Genomic DNA, 22,888 nt, shown 5'->3' on the forward strand with positions numbered 1-22,888 from the left:
AGTTACTGAAAATGGTTTTGTCTCAATAAAATCCATCATCATTGCAGATTAAAAAATTAAGATTAAAAACCATCAAAACATTTATAAAAAATTTTTTAATCTTACTGTGTTATGTTTAATGTGTTCTTTGAAGGTAATGATGACATGATTGCAACATCATATGAGGGTAGGCTGAAAAGTAGTGCGCACATGCTTGTAGAACACGAACAAAAACAAATAGCAAGATTGGGCGTAAGTACATTAAAGCACAATTCTTAAGCTTCAAAATCATATATTTATTTTTCAACATAGTCACCGTTAAGGCTAACACATTTCTCCCAACGTGTAACAAGTTTTTTCATTCCGTCACCGAAAAATTCTTCCGACTTTTCTCGAATTCGGGACTTGACGGCCGTCTTCACCTCATCGTCCAAGGTGTAATGATTATCCTTGCGGTTTCTCTTGAGTAGAAGTAAAAAATAAAAATCACAAGGCGCAAGATCGGGGGAATAGGGAGGGTGTGGAATCAGTTCAAATGTCCGGTTTCACATAGCCTCTCCAGTTGTGCGCAAGGTGTGTGGACGAGCATTGTCAAGTTGCAAGATTATTAGCGCCAGGTGATTATTTGTCGTGTTAGAGGCAGCCTGGTGTTAATAATCTTGCAACATGACAATGCTCGTCCACACACCTTGCGCACAACTGGAAAGGCTATGTGAAACCCGACGTTTGAACCGATTCCACACCCTCCCTATTCCCCGATCTTGCGCCTTGTGATTTTTATTTTTTACTTCTACTCAACAGAGACTGCGAGGATAATCATGACAGCTGCCTTTGCCTCATCGTCCAAGGTGTAAAGTCCTGGATTCGAGAAAAGTCGAAAGAATTTTTCGGTGACGGAATGAAAAAACTTGTTACACGTTGGGAGAAATGTGTTAGCCTTAACGGTGACTATGTTGAAAAATAAATATATGATTTTGAAGCTTAAGAATTGTGCTTTAATGTACTTACGCCCAATCTTGCTATTTGTTTTTGTTCGTGTTCTACAAGCATGTGTGCATTACTTTTCAGCCTACCCTTGTAATATTTAGCATATGTTTTTAAAATGAAAGAACTCAAAATAAAGTACTAAAGAATATTTAAAAATATTGTATTAGACCAAAAACCCATTATGTAAAATAAACTAATAAACTCTGAGTTACAAGTTTTGTTGCATTTATCTGACAGTGTTAAATCAATGTATGGCACTAAAATTGCACATGATCTCATAATCAATAGTAGGAAATTTACCTCCAACAAAATACACATTTATTTGCACAGGCGAGACTGGGCGTGGCCTCCACGCACCGGTGACTCTCGATGCCGTAGAACGTGTGTTTGTAGCAGCCTCCCCGGCCGCGGAGCATCGACTTGGTCCACCGGCACAACTTGACGCCCGAGTGAGATCCTATTAGCTTGTAACCCTGTTTGGTGAGGGCCTTGCGCAACGTCGGAGTTATCATTTCTTTCGGGCCCGAATCCTCCGAAATTTTCTTTTTTGCAGCCTACAAAGTAGAACATATACTTTCTGTAGTGCAATATAATTTCATTTATACTTTTCCACAATAAAAATTCATTAAAATCTATACTTCAAAGAAAAGTAAAGAAAAATTAAGCAAAAACAACACTTCTGTTTTACTGCATGTGACTCTTACACCCGAATATTACTTATATACAATTACTCAAACAAGAATTTTTGAATTTACAAAAGTCATACCTTACCTTAATGTTCTTCATTTTATTCATCACCGATCCTAAATCCTCCACGTCTACCAATTCGCTTCCGTCGGATGCTACATCTTCCACATCATCATCATCACTGCTTTCGTAAAACATCTATAAATTAAATCTATAATTAAACATCTACAAAATGTTTAACATAGGTTTTTATTTAACTCATTAGAAAGCGTAAAATTAATTTTAAAAACAAAATAAAACATGTTAGAAATTCATCAATTATTAAGTTCATTTATAATCAGTTCACAAATAACATCAATTCTGCCTTTTGTCTTCCTCTAACCTTGGGCTTTGAGTTTGATGTAACAAATTTGGTCATAAAAACAGAAGAAATCGCTACTGTTAAAAGAGAATATGTTCCATTGACAATACAAGTCATACCTTAAACTTCATTGACTGTTTAAGAAAGGAAAAGAATACACACATAAATGCTTAAATAATTGCAATATTTGAATCTGTAAGATGTTGGAAAAATGTGCACTGTGGTCATCAAGATGATCCCGTACAGCAGCATTTCCCAAGCTGGGAATGTGAAAAATAATCTGTAACAGCTACCAAGTGTAATTCATACCTATTAATTCAAATTTTTTGATCCTTTATCAATAAGTCGTAAATTCAATTGTTCATAACTTTTATTTGCAATGGCGATTTATTAATTAATCAAATACCTTTCCGGTCCATCACAAGATAAACAAACACAAGCTTGTATTTTGGAAACTTATGTAATTTTCGATTAAAATTTTGGGAAGTTAAATGAACTAACATATACGAGAATTTAAATTAAGAAAATAAAATAATGTTGCAATAAATAATTATAAAAGGGTCAGTTTGGGGACAGAAATAAGTTTGAGACTACATCGTTACAACCGATCCTAGTCCGATCAGATTTGTTATTCTCATTTGACAACACTGAAAATCATCACTTTGCACTGCACGTGCGACGACAGCTGTCAGTTAAAGGTGGAAATGCAATTAAAACGGCATCCAAACTACCGTACGAGGTCTGTGGATTAATTTGTTTTTTTTAATGTCTTTGCATGGAAAATTCTTTATGCAGACACGGTGTAAAATATCTTAGATCTTGCATTCGAGATTATCAAGTCTACTAGAAAAGTAATTGTTACTACATTTTGAATGTAGTACCCATAAATAAGTGTGTTGGGAGAGTCCACACAATAAAATCATCACTTAATATATCTGCTTATATACAACATCAAAGCTGTTCAGATCTGTTGTTAAACAGAAACATTTTGGGCTGCTTGCGAAAAGTGCTTTACTTCTGCACGGTAATGCTTGGCTGCTTAGTACCAACACAATTACACGAACTACCATAGGATTTCCGGAAGGAATTCACAGATCTTCATTTTATGCAGTTCGGATCTGGTATTAAGTGACCAATCTCTTTCTTACTCTACGGCAACTCTTGGTGACTACAGTATGTAAAACAGCCAAGAAACAAAGATTGGAATTGGGGAATGTTGGCTTCTACAAACAGGAATGAAAGTTTGCTCTACATCATAAGAAATGCTTCGTCGGAAACAGGAACTAAACTGAAAATAAATTTATATTGCTTTTATCATTCAACAAGATCTGATTCAGAATGTGTGAACCACACATTTAGTAATACGTGCTTGTTGATTTCAAAAACTAACTGTTTCCAATGCATGATCAAGATATTATGATACAAAAACAAAAATTGGCTCAATTTTTATAGATATTTTCAATTTAAGAAAGGTATTACAGTAGAACCTCTATTATCTGGACTAATTGGGGATGAAGGTAGTCCGGATAAGGAAAAATCCGGATAATCGAAAGAAAAAAAATAATTGACAGTGAAAGACATGTACTGTACATACAGTATGAATAATTTTTATTTGTTTAGATTTATATACAGCTTCAAATTAAATTATTTTTTATTAAGAAATTCAATTGTCGATTTTTGTTTAAAGCTAGCTGTTCTTTTTGAAGCTGCTAAATCGCGAATACTTTTAAGACATATAAGTTGTCCCGAGATACGCTCTTCTTAGCTCTCAAACCACTTCATGGCAACATCTAAGCACCGAAAAGCTTCAGAATGTGTAGGACCAATATCTCTTACTTCGCAAATCTCTTCTTCGTCTTCTCGATCTTGTTCATCCGAGACAGATATTTCTTTAATTATTTCTTCGTCATTCAAAATTTGGAATCCAGGATCGTTCGCATCGCAATTTAACCACTCAGTTACATCTTCGTCACATTCGGCACATATTGAAATTTGTGCTATTGCTTCCGCAATGTCCCCTATACCACTTTCTACCATGTTACTGGAATTTACTAATGGTCTTTTCAAAATTTTGTTCTATGCATTCCATCACGTACGTACAACAGTGTCGCAATTCGCCAAGTGCAAATCGGCAAATTCGTACAATTTTTGTTTAATTTGAGCAATCCGGATAATCAAAAATCCGGATAATAGAGGTCCAGATAACCGAGGTTCTACTGTATCATTCATATAAGAAGAAAAGGATTAACCTTCTGAAACTTGGTGTTTGTCAAACTGATTTTCAATGTTATGACAAAAATATCAAGTGTAATATCCCTTTCACACTGTAATTTTTAAGTTGGCTTAACCGACAGCTTAAGGTATGCAATGTGAATGAAACAGACTTAAGGTTTAATCGGTTTAACTACCAAAAACTAGGCCAACTTAAATCTCTTTCCCTAACAAGCATAAGTCACTTCAAGGTTTCCCCAAAGTCCACCGCAAATTCAAAGAAAATGAAATATGGCAGAAGCAGTTATCACAATGTGCATAGCAGTAAGAAGAGCGTATAGCAGTTAATCAAAGCGAGAAAAATCACAGTGAAAATTTGTCAAAGAAACGAACAGTTTAATAGAGACATACGGAGTTAAAGAATCAATGATTTACGTAGACCGAAAGGAAGCAAATCCATCTTTGACGGCCAATGTCGGAAGCAAGAATGTGGTAAAAGTTAAAAAATCAAATATAAATAAGGTAAAACTGTGAAAATGGATAATCATTAAATCAATGAACACTTAGTATTTAAATGAAAAATTCTTTAAACAAATATATTACAAATGACGATACTAAATGACAAAAATAGTAATTCTTGCGACTCGTACGTTAATCATAAATGACATAAATATCAAATTAACATAATGATAAAATTAGAAGAAAAGCACTCAAACAATATCTCGATTGTATTATGTTTGCATTAGCACGTAAACGTAACGAACGATCCAATACGTGTCACTCGCTCGAGTACCGTAGCATTTTATTTTAAAAGTTGAAAACTGAGTAATTTAATAAAGACAATGCTGTATTAGAGAATATTTTAGTTTTAAAGTAATTAATGGCAAAAATTTTCTTTATATTACATTTATAAATAGCAAACAGTGCACTTCTCAATATGTTTGGAAGCATTTAATAGAAATTTTAATTATAGGGCATTGGCCAGCTCAAAATGTGTCCTTAATGAAAGAGTTGCAGTAGAAATAGTGTGATGTTAAAATGTTTAGTCACCTAAATTGGATATAGGTAAAATATTGTTGGATGTAAGCTAACGAGTAGTTAACCTTGTTAGTGGTAATTAAACTTAATTTAATCCTGCTTAACTACTAAGCCAGCTTACGAATTACAGTGTGAAAAAAGTACAACACAAAGAAAGTTTTTTCCCATTTTAATCCCGACATTGGTATAACAATGCATTAATGTTTAACTGTGTGAATATTCTTAAACATTATTTATTTTTATCTAATCATTATTCAATATAAACTAAACTTTTCTTGGGTTTTCCTTTAGTAAAGTATTGTTAAACTGATACAAACTCACAAAGCTGGAACAACAGTCAATAACACACGGAAGCCTCGTTATCTAATCCGGCACTTCGATTTACTAATTACGCGAACATTATCGGATCCGTTTGGGACGTTCGTCGGGTAATGCGGCCGGTTCGTCGTACACGTCGGGTTCGACGGAACGGAACGGCAGTGCTATCCGACGACAGGCCCAAACGGAGCCAAAAATGCTTGCACGATAAGTAAATCGAATGCCGGAGTAAGTGCCGAGGTTTCTGCATGCGTTATTGTTAGATTGGATAAACAAAAGAAGAATCACAATTTTTATTAAATGAGAATAATTAGCAGATTGATTGATTATTAAAAAAAAGTTACAAAAATAGTCTGAATAAATTATTAATTTTTTCAAATTTAAAAAAAGCACTTTTATCGAGAATAAAGCAGAAATTAATAATTAATTTTACCTCTTTATTACGATTGGCTTTTATCCGTTGCGACGAGTATCCACGTTCGGGCTTTTCTAATATTTCTATTAACCGTTTCTTCCATTCCACAAAATCCAAATGGATGTCTATATCGTAAATATATTTTTTTATTGTATTTTTCCTTTTTAACATCAGAAATACAGTTAATTAATAAAAATAATTAAATTGTTAAAGTTAAAAGTTAAGTTCTGTTGCTAAAAAGCTATGCTATAAAAGGTAAGAAAGAGTCGGACTTCAAACGACTCTCAAAGTAGTGTGAATTTCTGTCATAATGGTAACAAAACAACATAGTTCACACGTAACGGAGCTTTTTGAAGTAAATAAAATGCACCGATACATTATATATACAAGATTAACTACCAGTATCTTTGTGTCTGCGAGAAAACAAAGCAAATAATTTTGTTATTGACAGTAGTTAATTACAATGCTATTTACATCTTAAGCATTAGCGAGAATAATAAGAACTTTCCGAAAGCATTCCGGCAGTGCATTATTTTGGAAAATATACAGCATCATGTTTTCTACTCTTAAACAATGCATAAAACAAGTAAATTTCTTATATCCAAATAATCGTCGTGCATAAAACTGGACCGAAACATTCGTATCACATTATGGAAAAGAGACACTAAAACGAGTTTGCCAGCATTAACGATATACGTGTTTTGTTGTCAGAAAACCTCCGTAATGCAAATAGATAAAGATGATTTTACTTTTAATATCTTATAAAATAGTTATTAATTAAAATTAATATTTTGGAAACCGACCAATCTATCCACAAAGCATTACGGACCTCGGCAGCAGTTGGCTCGTAATTCAATAGACGTTGGATAATAAAGTTTGCCCGTTTCTTTTGTCAACACTTCGATTCACTTTTACTAACAACTTCCAAATGCATAAAATAATTTTAAAAGATTCCAAAGTTGGAATTTTATTGGATTCTTTTTAGCATTCTAAAGAAACTTTTAATATATATTTACGAATTGTATTTCTGTGTGGCTCCGAGGTATCTATCACAACTGAAATTATAGTCGGTCTCCATTTCTCCCAACACTAAAAAATAAACACCAATCAATGGAAACCATTCTTACATATATTTGGGTTTAAACCCAAGTATATAAGTAAAAATAATCATGATTTTTATTTATTTATTTAAATGAATAGATTACAAAATTAAAGAAAAAAATACATCTTTTATAACACACCAAAATAGTGTTTGTTCTGTCCGTATACCGTCCCACTAGCAGTTACGGTGTAAGGAACTGAGTCCGAACGTTATTTTTATTTTATTATTATTTCCGTTTTATTATCTTTTGTTTGGGGTTTAAGTTTATTTAGGACGAAGGTTCCCCACCACTCTCTTGTTAGTAATGAAAAATGAAGATAAAACAACTCACGGAGAAATAAGCGCCGTAGGAAAAATCTTGCGCACTTGCGCTGCCCGGCGGAAGTAACAGTCCGCAGAAAAAAAATGGAGGGGGGAGTCCCCACATTCACTAGTAAAGAAATACTTGATAAACCGTCTTAACATCCCAGAAAATTATGATAAATATTTTGTAAACGGTTTATAAGCTTTGTCGGAAACTTAAAGCTGCCAGAAAAGAAAGTTAATGTTAGCAACTAAGTATGTAAATAAGGGAGTAACCCAGCTCAAGTGTGACGTCACCTCACAGTATAAAACCCGCACGTTAACCGAAGGAGGAGAGGTGAATTCCAAATCGAGGCAACTTTGAGAGCGAGGTTAATTCGAAAGCGAAGTATTTTCTGATAGAAGTCCAGATTGATAATTGGACGATCCAAGGTGTTAAAGAGGAGTTCGATTGACAATTTGACGATATCGAAAGGATTGAGGAAATAGTTTCTTCGTATAGTGAGGTGACGGATAGACGTTTAATTAGTAAGAGATTTTGTTCATAGTTTCTAAGTATTGGATTTGTCGAATTTTCAAAGGGGAATTAATATTAAGTTAAGCTAAGTAGCTAAGTTTATTGTCGGGTTGACTTGTTGATTTTCGTTAATAAATTTTGTTTGGACTATTGATAACTGTACGTAGTACATTCTAGTTATTAATTAAATATATTTGAACTTTTGATCTGACTTGATATTTATCGTTATTATTACTAATTTTTCGGTGCACGCTTAAAAGCCCAGGCCTGGCAAACTAATCTCGAATCCGCGTAAAGTACCCGTTAGGTTAACGGAAGTTTTATCGACCGCATTTTGTGTCGATTTCCTAAGATACTAAAAATAGTACTTTACAACGAAATGTCGTGTTTATGAATGAATTAAGTATAAAATGTGAGAAAAATCAAACTAAAGTTTGGTTTTGTGTAGACAGAGTTAGATTTAAATAAATAAACAAAACATTCACTAAATATACTTAATTTTTTTTCTTTATAGTTTCCAGATAGTGCAATTGAATGAATTCTGGTGAAACGCAAAGAAGTAAATTTATGTACGAGGCACGAATCTATCTTATTTTATTTTTACCAAAGTAGAAGTAAATAAATTGATTTACTTTTGTAAAATTTAAGCAAAATATTAATTATATTAGCAATAAGCCAGAAGTGCAGCATGACTTAACTTGATCCATCTTTTGATTTTATCTCCATTCTAATGAGTTTACCATTTGTTTTGAACTAAACTTAAAATGCTAAATCGATTTTCAGGTTGCAATAGTTCATTTTTAATTAATTAAATATCCAAATTCATCCTGAAGAAAGTCAATTACAGCTTGTTCTTTTGCAACTGTTAATAAGTGGAAACAAATTTTGAATTAAATAATTTTAAAAATTTCTAGAAGTTAATAAACTTGCAACATTCATAACTTTGACTTTAGAAATGGTCATTTGTTATAAATGAATCAATCAAAAGTAAGAATAACAAATGATGTCCTTGTCTAACTCGTTTGACTTCGGAAATGCAGAAAGGCCAACTAGAATAAATTTTTTGTAGTTTCTACAGAAGCAGTGTGTAAATTTCAACTACGGAGTCACAGGGTCCGTCCACGGACGGCATCCGTCCCACCGATAATTTTTTTTCAAATACTGCCTAATGACATTATATTTACGAATATCGGCAAAAGTACTTTTCTGCAGTATGTCCATCATAAAAACGTGCGTCGTATGTTCGTACGTTGTCTAGGCAATGTGTGTCCAAAAGTATGCCCGTCGTTACTTTATACGCACTCGAGTCCCTCCACCCTAAGAACTCGACAACGTCGACCGCATAGAATTGCTAGTATGCAATCTCAAACCAATCTCTGCATTCGTACTAACAACATGTAGTTAGTTTTTTGTGAACTGGAAGTATCCAATGTCTAAGTGTTTGTCTAAAAACTGTTCTCGTGGACGACCCACTTGCACGGTCGGCTAAAATCTGTCTAGAAACAACCGACTCAGACATAAAAATGACGCGCACTCTTCGGACGTCGGGACCGAAGAGTGCGCGTCCAGAAATCCCGAGCAAAGAAACATATACACGATGCAGACAAAGGGGCAGATTCTGCCAAATGTACGAATTTGATTTTATCAAACAAGAAATATCAATTTAAATTTATTTTAAAAATTTATCTGTGTCATAATATATCTGATTAATAAATATTCAAAACTTTAAGAATAACCTTATAAATAGAAAAAACACACTTAATATGTTTAATTAATATAATTAAATTTATGAAATTAAAAATATTATAATTTGAAAACAGAACTTATTTTACTTTAGGAATATCTTAAAATTAGTGCAATAATGTCATATTGGGAGCAGGACAAATAGAGGCATTGCTTCCTCCTACTCTCTAACCATCCATGACATATCCCGTGCTACCGATAGCACTCTTTTCGGGTTGGCATTTCTACAAACGTACCCTTTATAAGCACGCGACGTTTTTACGTAACAAAATAATTACCTCCGTTTTTGCTTTCTGCCGTATTCTCGTCACCCAGACCGACATCCAGTATTCTTTCTGCTTCGAGTTTATTTAACCATTCGTCCAATTCTTTAGAAACCTATAAAGTAATTATCAATGGTCTTCTTACAAATTGAGTAATAAGAGCAGAATTTGATGCGGATAGAAAATTACTTTTGTTTTTTATATGTCATCTATCATCCAAAAAATTCTATAATTTAATTAAACTAGTATATGATTCAAAAGAACACAAGAACAAAGCAATTGATTGGATTGCTTCCCCGCGTCGGAAGTGCAAAGTTTGTCCGCCCGCAACCGTCGGCTACGAGAATTGCCTCTTCCGTGCCTAACAAATGCCGCCTCGATTCTATCACAATACGACCAAGTTGCATGATGTCCAAGTAAATAATATAAAGATATTAATTAAAATATAAATGTAAATGTTTCAAACAATAGCCGAAAGTTGTTAAATATGTCGATATATGCCGTAGACACAACAAAATTGTTTGACTTCAATACCCTCTCATTTATTCTTTATATATGTCAATCGAACATAGATTAAAAAGACCAAACTACAAGTTTGTTAAAGATTAAAGTTAACCGATAAAAATATTAAATTTTTTAAGTCGAACGTATAAAATCGTTGTCATTCTTTTAGGTTTGAATCTTAACATATAAAGAAATAATTGCCATCTATTTATTTAAAATTATTTTGTAGCAATAAGCTGGAAATCACATACTAGAACCAATGCACTATAAAATTCTCTTGATTTTTATGCTTGTCTTTCTCTCAATGGGTTGTTTCTAAAATGTGTAAACTTTCTGCTGATTTCCAACAACATAAGCTGGTAATTATCACTATACTAGTGATAATTACCAGCTTATGTTGTTGCAAATGCATCTTTTTTAATATCACACTTATTTTCATTCGCAAAAACTTTTCCTGAAATCAATGCTATTGACATTTTAATCAAGAGAAATAACCTTGCCAGTATGATTGTGTCTAAATTTATAGTTCTGGAAGTAAAGATCGGATAAAGTTCCCGATAGCGTAACCGGCAACGCATCTGCACGGTAAGCAAAAGTTGCGGGTTCGATTCTTTTCTTTCAAAAATTTCTAAATTAAACGGGAGATGGCGGCTTAACCGTCTACCGCTAGGCGGATTAATTAATAACGTAGCCAAAAAGTAGGCCAATAATTTTGGGAAGATCATTTAGCTTTTCTTTTTGTATGTAAGAAAAGAAAGAAATGAAGCACTAACGTTCACAATTAAACAATAACAACTTTAATTCGGCATCTACATTATGGCACGCTCGTGTTCGTGTTTTTTCTCTTGCTAGCGTTGCCAGAAAAACATTTAAGTACTACCAGATGCGACCCAACAGGCTTAATGTCTATGATACGTCATAATAAAATACCTAACATGTTGGTTTAAAAAGTTGTCAAAACGAAGCTAAATGACAGTAGAAACAAATAAATATCAGCTTTATTGGAAATTTTCTGCAAGTTGAAATTAACGAATCGAGTTAGTAAGAAACCGATTGTAAATTTATGCATCAAATGTGAGTAAGGACGAGTCAATTGTCACTTAACATACAAATTCTGCTTCTACATTTTAAAACGGAAACCAATTAGATTCCCATTAAATTAATCGCGCTTCGTATATTCTGGCATGGAGTATACACCATAAAGTGTAATAAACATTCTTCATTAAATACCAAATGCTATGCCAAATATAAAGTTACGATTGTTAGTAGATCTTTCAACGGAGCTGTTGTTACCGAAAAGTTCAGCAGTGTATATGCACAACAATACTACTGTAAAAATTACATTTATTTATATAATTTTTATATTAGTATCATCAGTAAATATGTGAACATAGAGTTCCTATTAAGCTAAATTTTTACAACTCATTACATAATACAATAATCTGAATAATCTCGACATTAAAGAATCCCTTTTAACGTTGAGAAATTATGATAATATTTTTAATTTTCAGAAATAATAAATTTACAAATATAAATAAAATATATTTTAAATCTTTAAGCAGACTATACCTTATTAAAGTTTTCTCCGTAAAGGGAATTACCTAGTCCGAAAACTCCGTACCTCATCCCGTTCAGAACGAATTTCTGCATACGAAAATCGAAACAGATGTCTTTTAACCATTTGCAGAACCATTTTGCGTCGTCGGGCGGACGTCCGTCCACGTAAGTAGAAATGATAAAAATGCAGGTTGTCTTCTTTTTTGCCTAGGCGGATACAGATTATAATCAATTTTTTGCCTAAAAAAATTATCCAATTAGAATTAATTACGAACTTAATTAAAATTGTCAAAGACGAGACGATCGACAAAGACGACATCATTAATATAAATGCACACGATTAAATCACGTGCATTTATATTAATATTTTATTTTCGTGTAATGCAATTGTTTTAGTTTTTCTCAAGTAGTAAATTGAAATCTGTTGTAGGTGTAGAGGTGTAAACTAAAAATCTGAAATAAATTCCTCCATTTTTTTTATCACGTAAGCACACACGAAAAGAAATTGAATGTGTATGCGAGATCATATTTAATTTCAAATGTACTGTTTTTTCCGTCTTTGTATTTATTTATTTATTTATTTCAGATATGAAAGACCTAAACAAAAACAAATGTAGAAAATTCATTAAGGGTAAACTTCTCACTGTGGAACATTTTAAATGTATGAGCATTCCAAAAATCATGATATAAGATATAATTTAGAGGTATAATGTTTTTAATTTTACAGATTTACTATTATGAAATATAATATCTTTTACGGAATTCAGCTTTACAGTTTTAATAAGGACTACTCCAATTTCAAGTTTTACGCAAGTGGAATAATGCAGTGAATTAGCATTTGAAACACCGAACAGTTTGTTGAATGGTATTTGAATATAGAGTCATATAAAAGTTACTTGTAATTACTATAATACAATAGAAATTGTAATGTCAAGACAAACAGAAGTGATTTCTTCAAGGAAAAATTTAGTCCCAATATTCACCATTATGACACCTGTGGCTGTGAGTGGCAAAAACTATGCAACAATTTTAAGCAGTATAAGGGAAACAATACTAAAACACACAAAAAAAACCATGTTTATGTAAAACAGCATGACAAGAGAAATGTATTGGAGCAAGATTGTGATTGTCGAGGCTAATCTGATGTAACGCAAATAGCACTCGAGATATCCCGACAGTTTATACCCAGAAATCACCCGTAAGACACGAGCAATATGCATATAATATGCCGTTTAGTCTCTCTCGGTCCCATAATATCCATAGCAATTTTTCCGTCGAAATATCTTCCACACTTTCCGAGACGTCGGCACATAAAGATAGAGTCTGGACTGCTACGTATCCCTCCGACGACGAATAAGATACTTTAATTACGATCATCCTACATATAAACTTCCACTTGCCAACACTGTCTGTGTACCAGTCGTTTTAAGGTAATTTAATCAAATTTTTCACGTAATTTTAATCAATCAAGAGTACGAAGAGTATAAAGAGTAATAAAAAAGGATCTTAAATGTAAGAGTAACAATTTACCATTTTAATTTCCTAATCAAAGTACTTTTTTTATATAATTATTAGAAGCACTTTTATCGTCGAGTGCATTGTAACCGACTCAAGACAAAGACGAAACTCATCATTCCCATGACATACTTAACAAAGAATGCTATGAACTGTCCATAGAAAGTTTCTTTATGTATCAATAAGTAATTTCATATGAAACATAGGAGAATTTTCAAGAAACTTATCATAATAATAATAATAATAATTTGAGTACAATAAATGGAACAAAATAACATACTTCTTCTAAAAAAGAATCGTCGGGATCGTAATCTTTCAAATTGATAAGTTCGACCGTCCATCCTTTATCTTGCAAAGTTTCTGCTAACTCTTTGGAAAATTTCTAAAATTATAGAAGTATTTATAATTATGCAGATAAAAACAAATAGTATTGTAAATAAAATTCTAATAAACATTATAAAATGAGTGTTAAATAGCTGGACACAGCAAAAACATAAAATTGTATTACCTTAGCATTTCCTGTTTGCGTTCCATAAAAAACTTTTACACTTTTAATAAATCCACTTGGACGGCAAGTTTTTTGCTGTACGTTCCTAGATAAAGTAACGTGAAACGTCTTTTGAATCGGAGAAGGTTTCTCAAATACATTTCTTATCTGTAATATTTAATATAAAGTAATCCGAATTGGAAGATTTATATTTGTTAGTGTTATAAGAGTTAATTGTTATAAACACTAAAGATAGTCAATTAATTCAGCGATAATAGAAAAATCTGTGTTCATAAATACAATGAACTCCCATATGACATGCAGATATGCTGCATATTATTTTTTGATAAACCTTTACATCTTTTATAACTATTAGCTTCACTGTTTATATCATTGTTCGCATACTAGTTACAATTTTTTCATCACATTATATGGAAGTTCACCGTATACAGACTGCCTACCTAATGTCCTAAGAAAGGAGAGAGTTAAGAAATAAGTATACAGGATCTTCCAAGATGAATGCTACCATTTTAAATTATTGTAATTATGTTAATTATTATTCGAGAAGTATGCAATGTACACCAATCAATAGAGTAATTGTTTGAGTTTCATCTCCCACATGTATTTAAATGTCTTCTTATCTACTACCTCTAGAAAGCACTGTAAATGAAAATGGCAACTCTACAGCAGAGAAGGCATTTTGTATTCCGTAGTTTGCAAAGTCGGAATCACTCGTCATTGTGCGACACGAGTAATCCGGAGCTGCAGAATCACGGCTGCCACGGGAGGGGATACAATGGATATGCTGTAGTAAGTGTAGGAAGAATTCGAGCATTGGTTAGATGTTTGTCACTTGACACAAAATGCATGCATCGAGAAATTCTAATGGGCAAGGCGAAACTTGGTACGGTTTTCCAACATTTTAATATACACTACAATTTCAGTATGTAACTGGTTCAAACACTTATTTTCCAGGAATTATCACATCCACATACTCCAAGTTGATTGGCTAGTATTTTTGGAGTCTGTGGATGTGATAATTCCTAGAAAATAATGGTTTTAAACCAATTAAAAAAAAAAAGAATAGAAGCAGATGGATATATCACACACTACAATGTTCTTGGATAGTATTGATAATTAACAGAATTACAGTAATTTAAAATGGAAGCATCTTTTTGGAAGACTGTATATACTGTATGTGATCTGTCCAGAAAGTATCAGGCCATATAATATGAAAAATAGACACATTTATTAAAGAAGACACAAGAAACATTGGAATCCTCAAATCAGCTTCTAGCTCTCACACTGTCAGTTAATCCACTCTCCTTGGCTGACAGGTTACGTCGATAATGCACAAACCATTCTCATTATATTAACAACGGCTGGATTTTTTCCAGACATACCTTGTATATAAATTATCAGAATTGAGGATTTTATCAGGATTTCTCTTAAGAGGGAGCTGAAGTTTTTACACCTGCAAGGTTAAAACTTTGTTAGTTCTCAGATAGTAAAACTTTTAAAATTGGGAAGTTTACTAATCATAATTTGTGCAAGTGGATATAAGCATAAAATCCAGAGCAGAGATTCTTCAAATATGTTCATCAAAATTCTTATTTCATCAGCTTGTACAAGCTGATGGAATACTTAAGAACATGCTAAGTTAAACTTCTCACAACTCAATTTTACTGTTATGGAAAATGTTCAATTATTTCAAACATTATTGGAATAATGAAAATGAAAGGTGAGAGATTAAAAAATCAGTTTTCAACCTCTTCCTACTCACAAAGGAGCTTAATTTAAATATCTGTGATGTGGAAATTAATCAAAAAGATAGAATATATCACAAATACTTTGGCTTTATACACCCTACGTATCAGGAGCTTCCTTCACAAGTGTTTCAATCAAAAGCTTAACTTAAAAAATCTCCAAAAACATTTAAAAAATAAAATCCAAATTATCTCAACTACAACAAAAAACCAACAGAATTCTCAAAGCCATCTATCTGTCCATGGAGCCGAAATATTGCCATAGAAAACTGTATAAATGAAACCCTTATTGGGCTACAATTTGAAAAAGATTGTAGACTTATAAATTTTCATTGTCATCTGCCTGTCTGTCATTCCATAATCTCAAGAATGATAATACATCACCAAACGATTGCCTAAATATCTGGCTACAATATGGCGCGTTGAATGATTAGCACAAAGTAATTTGTCACTAGAGATAGACATTAGGCAACATCTCTTAAGTAAATTATTATTTGTATATATGTATATATACCTCGCTGGGTAAAGAGATAGCCGGCTGAGTGCTACTGTGGAGATGGTATTAGGCCGTGGGCGTAGGAATCGACCCCAGCCAGCGCCGTATTTAACCAAGTAAGGTTATATCTAAATTAATATACTTCTAGAAGCAAAGACTCACTTGGGGTCCGGGTGGCCTAACTGGCAAGCGCACCGCACGGCAAGCGGAGGTTGCGGGTTCAAGCCCCGCCCGGGTCAGTTCTTTAATTCCAGAGGGTTCAAAATTATTGAATAATTTATTTATTTACTTATAACTATTAATTTACTTAAGAGATGGCACCTAACGTCTACCTCTAGTGACAAATTACTTTGTGCTAATCATTTAACTAGCCATATTGTAGCCCGATATTTAGGCGATCGTTTGGTGATGTATTATAAACTGATCGAGCTTAAGACGTTATTACTCGAGAATGATGTCACATAGACAAAAGTCAAGACTAGATACGAAAAGCTCGGGCAGGAAGCCCCGATTAACTATATATGAACTTTCGGTCTAAGCCGAAGTCATGCAATTTCAATTCAAAAATTTTCTCCAGAACAGAGTTACATAGATGACTGGCACAACTGTTGTCATTGCGAAAAGTATGATGTACAGGTGCAAGATACTATTATTTTGAGATATTTTGAATTAATTAAATTAAAAATATGATTAAAAAAATTGCAGTCTGGCACTACAATGACATCACAATAATTTTTGCTCAACTATTTTTAATTTTTAAATATTAAACATAACTAAAAAATAAATATTCTCAATGCAGAATATACATCATCATATTGAAACTCTTATATAAAAACAGATTACCCGATATACAGGATGATAAAGCCTTTCTTATTAGATATAAGTCCATTGCAATAAGTTAAATTCTGTTTTTAACTAATTCAATTGAATAATTGTTAATAGTTCTTGGGAGTAAAAAATTTATTTTCTTCAGACGTTACCCGAAACTTTTAGTTTCTCTTCAGATCAACATACTACGAATCCAAATACAGTGGTACCTCGATATACGTCTGCTTTAGAATACGTCCCGTTTGGACGAAATTTTGCTCGGTATACGACTTAATTATACGCGTCATCTACAAACAAGTAGCACTACCGGTGTACTAGACCAGACTAGACGTTGCGGTGCCACGGTTTATAACTTTGTTAAATTTCTTCTGATTTTAATTTGTAAGCAAGATTTTATTATTTTTATTAATCATGAATTGCAAAAAGGCAAATGAAAAGCAACAGACAACTAAAAAAATGACTAGAATCACAATGGAACTGAAAAAGAGATTGTAGAAATTACGAAGATAGCATGGGTGTTCGAGATTTGACTGTTACATACTGTATTCTGAAAACGACGATATCAACAATTGTGAAAAATAAATACATTATTAAATCTGCTAATGTTGCGAAAGGGGTTAAATCAATTTCTAAACAGAGATTGAAGACATTAGCTCATGTTGAGAAATTGCTTTTTGGAGAGTTTGGATTGACTTGATTTTGATTTAATGATTTAAATAATATAATGCAATATACTGTAATAACTTTAAAAATCTATAATAAAATTTATTTCTTTATTAATGCGCTCAAACAGTGTTTAAATTATTTTACAACCCCATTAATATACCATATCAAGACGGGATTTTTTTACACGAGAATGGATTAATCATTTTTACATTACTTCTTATGGGAAAGGTCGGTTTGGTATACGTCCAATTCGGTACAAGTCCAAACATCGGGAACCAATTAAGGTCGTATACCAAGGTTCCACTGTATCTATTTTATGTCAAACATTTAAATAATGTAAAGTTTTTTACGCTTCAATGTTATTAAAAGTGATTTACCAGATACAAGTCTCTTTCAACTTATAAAGACAAAATTAAAATTATTGTAAAATAAACTGTTAAAAAAATGTATTGATTTTTAAATTGTAACTTTTGTTTTATTGCATTTATGCCCATATTCACGACCAAGGATTGAGAGTTAGCATTTGCGCACCAAAAATAAAGCAAATAGTAACTTACGGCACCGATCATCGGTACGAATACGACCACTGTGGACAAATTAAATTACTAATAAAATTCCTAAACTGACAAAGTTTCCCATAAGTAAAACTCTCTATATGTTTAATTGAGTACTAATGTTTAAGTATGTTTTAAAATGCAAAATATGATTAAATTTAAAAAATTTGTGTTTATAGTCTTTAAAATTCATTTTTGTTGATAACTATAACCCAGTGGTTCTCAACCTTTCTGAAGCTGCAGGACACGATGCATATACTTTTTAATATGCGGAACATTAGCGTCGATATATTCGAAAATCGACAAGCAATTCCACGTTCACTATTCTCACAAAGCAATTAACTATATCGTGTTGAATGAAACAGCAACATGAAAACGTCTACAAATAAAGTAATATATTAAAGTACTTTGGAGGAAACTTGCAAGAAAACTTAAAATTCAATCTCTTTGTGGAACACTCGAGGCAACTTTGTAAAACACGAGTCGAGAACCACTGCCGTAACGAAATCAAAATATTGCTATGCTTTTTATCGCCCTCTCTTTAAAAAGATTATTTTCGAAACCATACTATTATTTAAAAAATTCTATTTATTAATTCAGAAAATTTGTTAAATTTTCTTGTCAAAAAATTCTGCGTTTTTATTTTTCAAAATTATTATTATTCAAAATTATTATTATACGTACCTTTATTAAAAATTCCTTTAGCCTACTTCTGGCAAAATACCATACTAGAATTAAACATCCGACCGCGACGGTTAACGTAACGACGCCGAACGAATTCTCCAAGCCACCCGTCCACGACGGAGCTGAAATATTTACGCAAAAAGCTGTATAAACAAAGCCTTTATATGCTTTTAATTCTAAATATTTACACATAATTAAGAAATGAAAAATTCTCGACGGACAAAATATGTCGTCGCGTCGAAACTCGTAAAAATTTAGACTTATCGGAACAACCTTAACCGATACACGGCATTATAATAATTAAAGAGCAGGTGTTCAAAGCAATCTGTAGAAAAAACTATTGGGGAAATTTCAATCAAATTTAGTTTAGATACAGTCGTAATATGTGATTTAGATTTTTGGAAAAATTTTAAAATTCTGTTAAGGCAAAATTTAAATCAGTCCCCTTAATGTGCATATTATGTAAGTTTTCTAATGAATTTTGGAGTTGAAAAATTCATTATCACGTATTTTAAATTACTTGGAATTTTTGCAATTTTTCACTTTCCAAATACTATCGATACATGACAAGATACAATTGACCAATGCTAAAGGTGTCGCCACAATAGAAAATATACGATTATACCAGGAAATCTCAATAATTGCTACCTCGAAAGCTTTTAAAGTGGGATAAAGATTTACAGTAGTTACAAAAATCTATTTTGCAGGGATAACTACTTCCAAATGCCTGGCTATATTGGAACTTTCTCCACAACACTACCTTAATTCTGAAGAAATAAACAAATAACACAAAATTCCAACTATAACAATGAAAACTATTTCAAATGTTTACCTATTTCATAGCAACAACAGCAGAAAAAATTATTTGTTTCGTGCATTTGATGATGAAGTGATTTTTAAGAAATAATTCATAAGATAATAATTAAAAAAAGAAAAAAAATAATTTTTTAAAAAATTTTAATTTTTAAGTGAAAAAGATAGAATTTGACATTTTGACGAGGAAAACAACGTAGAGTGTATGGATTCCCGAAAGAGTACAGCTAATTACGGTACTTAAAAAATAAATTAAGCTACAGTAATGTACATTCTTCACTTTTTGGGTAAACCGGACGTTTTCTTGTTATCCTATTTGCTGCACGTGCTCGACAGCCATGCCTCGGAAACGGGTCCGTATGGTATTACTAACTCTTCATTAGAATAGTATACACACTCCGAAACATTTCCCTTATTAGTACACGTAAAGAAACAACAGTATAGAGTTCTATCAATTTATTGTTTACATGTTTTAGTTATTCTTCAAGAGTTATGGCTAATGAGAAGTTAATGTAAATGATAAACAATGTTTAGTAAAATTTAACATTCTTAAAATTCTCCTCAAAGTATTGAATGAGCTTTAAGCAAGTTAATAAAATTCAAGCAATGTATTTAATATCCGTCGAAGACTATCATAAAGACATACTTTTATCTAAATTCCTTAAAATTCCAATTTTGAAAAATTTTGACAAAAAAAAAAAAACTTCTACGGGTATTATAAACGGATAAACACACATTCATTTTGCCGACACCTAGTTTAATTATTTCTAATAACGATACAGAAAGACCATTTTTGCCATCTCCGAAATCAGGTAAGTCAAAGCTTAACAACGGACGACAATTTAATTTGGATATTATAAAAGCAAAAATTTCTCACTTTTATCTCATAATAAAGAAGTTATCGGAGACTGGCGTAACGACTCGACCATCGACGTAGACCACGTCAAAAACGTGGAAAAATTAAAATCTATTTGACAAGGGAAAGGTATGCGGTGTATATCTTCTTGCCAAACCTCGCAAGAAGATATACACCACATATCAGAAATACGAGAGAGCCCGATCCTACGTCGGAACAATTTATACATAACCGACATACCCTATAGACGTTAGGGACGGAGCCCAACATACGGGAGTCTCGGTAACGGTTTAGAAGAGCCCCGAGTGGATCTCGCGCCACACTCCGTCCACAACGGATATAGCTTTTAATAACTAGCGCACATAAGAGATTTTGAGATCACTATGTATAGTGTTTGGAGTTTCAGTAGCGACCAGTTGCTCTATTGGAGCTTAGTAAAACACAATCTCAAACATTTTTGCAGTTGCTTATCTACTTTCAACTAACTTTAATAAAACAACCTGTTAAAGAAACTTGCTCTTTCTTATTAAAGAAATTATAATAATTACAAACAGTATCCAAATTTCATTTAAAAAGTCGTTACACTTTTACTAGCCACGAGTGCATAACATTACACATAAAAACTATTTCTTACCGACACTAATTTACATAAATATCCCGAGAAAATGCAACGTTTAATATCAAACAATAAGATATTTTTTAACGAAAGAAAATCAACGATAAGATTTACCCGAATGAAAAATATTCATTTCCAGCTTAAGTATATAAAAAACGAATTTGTTGTTTATATTTACAAGTCAAGACTCGTCAAACTCGTGTTCATCTTCCCACGTGCGAATTTAACCGAGCGAAATCGACATAACGATAATTTCTCGAAGTGTTGCCAGATAAATTTTTTCCTTATTCGCCAAATTATAATTCGAGTTATTTAGTGTAAAACTGTTTTTATAATTAATTTGATTATTAAATTTTTAAAAATGAATTTAATTAAATATCTAACATTGACGTGTTATTAAGATCAACAATTTAAATTAAATTAATTAAAATATCAATATCTATGTCGGAGAAACTTGGCTGTAGCTTTTTTCAATCTACTCTTCCCTGTGGACGCCAAAAGGGCCTTTTTATCATACCCGTCGCGGATTCAGCCAGGCCCACACGAAGTCGGCCGGGTGGTGAGAGACGATGCCGACCACAAGACGGTGGTCACGTGATAGAAACTGAAGACTGTGCAGCCATCTTACCGGAGGCAGTTGCATTAATTTGACTTTTACTTTCCAGACTTTACTTTCCATACATAACAATGGAAAAAATTGAAATCATATCAAATTTGATCCTCCGAGTTTTTTGCGAATCTCCGCGTTTTGAGACTTTCCGAACACAAAACTTAAAAAAATGACGGAAAACATTCTTTCCCTGCGTGAGTGTTGGCGTCTACTTAGTTTAATATCTCAAAATGGGATAATTATTAAGAAACGAAATTTGGTAGCTTGGGCTTAACACGCATTGATGCTATTAAATTTCTGTGGTTATAGTGAGGAAGATAAAGCTGGGAAAAAATCGGTGACATTTGGTTCAACTGTACACTAGCGGTCGTAAAGACAGTACTGCAAAACAGTAGCAGAAGTATTATTGGATGATTTAACGTTAATTATTTTTATAATTAATCAGTTTTTATGTAAATACATTTCTTATTTTTTTTAAAAAAAAAACTTTTAATGAATTTACACATTGGTAAGCAGGGAAGAGCCTCAAAGGAAACGTCTACCCTGCTTTAGCTAATTATGTTCCTGTGGTTGAATTGAATTTACATTAGAAGTTCACATATAGTAAATCGGAGCCTCCTGCCTGTCATTGCCAGGACTATTCTCTCAGTTCATCTGTCTAACTCCCTTCTCGAGATTAAGGAAAGAAAGACAAACAGCCGAATGACAATGGGAATTCATAATTCATTTTTCAAATTGCAGCCCAGTAACGTTCTAGATCATAACAATGGATTTAAATACTGATAACGGGTTGAAAATGTGTACACAAATAAATAATCATAATTTAGCTTTTAATTAATATTGATTTTTATCTCACTTCTGAATAAAAATTTCGTGTTATAATTAAGTAAATGTTATGTTTAATTGTAATTAATTAAAGCATTTTAACAATAGATTGATTCATTAGGCAGTATCTTCTTTATTATATCTTATCGATAGAATTATTTATTAATATGATATTAATTATAGATGA

The 22,888-nt window shown here is 32.5% G+C and overlaps 1 protein-coding gene across 2 annotated transcripts in view; it reads right to left on the reverse strand.

Moving 5' to 3' along the window:
• The window catches only part of LOC136969039 (S-adenosyl-L-methionine-dependent tRNA 4-demethylwyosine synthase TYW1-like), a 43,719-nt gene extending 22,207 nt beyond the window's left edge, over positions 1–21,512 (reverse strand). For both annotated transcript variants that reach the window (XM_067263118.1, XM_067263119.1), the window contains exons 1-9: positions 21,381–21,512; positions 18,982–19,103; positions 14,009–14,155; positions 13,781–13,882; positions 11,998–12,192; positions 9,940–10,039; positions 6,015–6,121; positions 1,738–1,851; positions 1,267–1,520 (exon numbers count right to left, since the gene is read on the reverse strand). In XM_067263118.1, coding sequence (XP_067119219.1) covers positions 1,267–1,520; positions 1,738–1,851; positions 6,015–6,121; positions 9,940–10,039; positions 11,998–12,192; positions 13,781–13,882; positions 14,009–14,155; positions 18,982–19,103; positions 21,381–21,399 — 1,160 coding nt within the window. In that variant the 5' untranslated portion in view covers positions 21,400–21,512. The remainder of the gene's footprint in view (positions 1–1,266; positions 1,521–1,737; positions 1,852–6,014; positions 6,122–9,939; positions 10,040–11,997; positions 12,193–13,780; positions 13,883–14,008; positions 14,156–18,981; positions 19,104–21,380) is intronic.
• Positions 21,513–22,888: the final 1,376 nt, after the last annotated feature.

Source organism: Centruroides vittatus, unplaced genomic scaffold (genome assembly GCF_030686945.1).
Source record: "Centruroides vittatus isolate TY-2023 unplaced genomic scaffold, ASM3068694v2 contig_1695, whole genome shotgun sequence".
NCBI lineage: Eukaryota > Metazoa > Arthropoda > Arachnida > Scorpiones > Buthidae > Centruroides > Centruroides vittatus.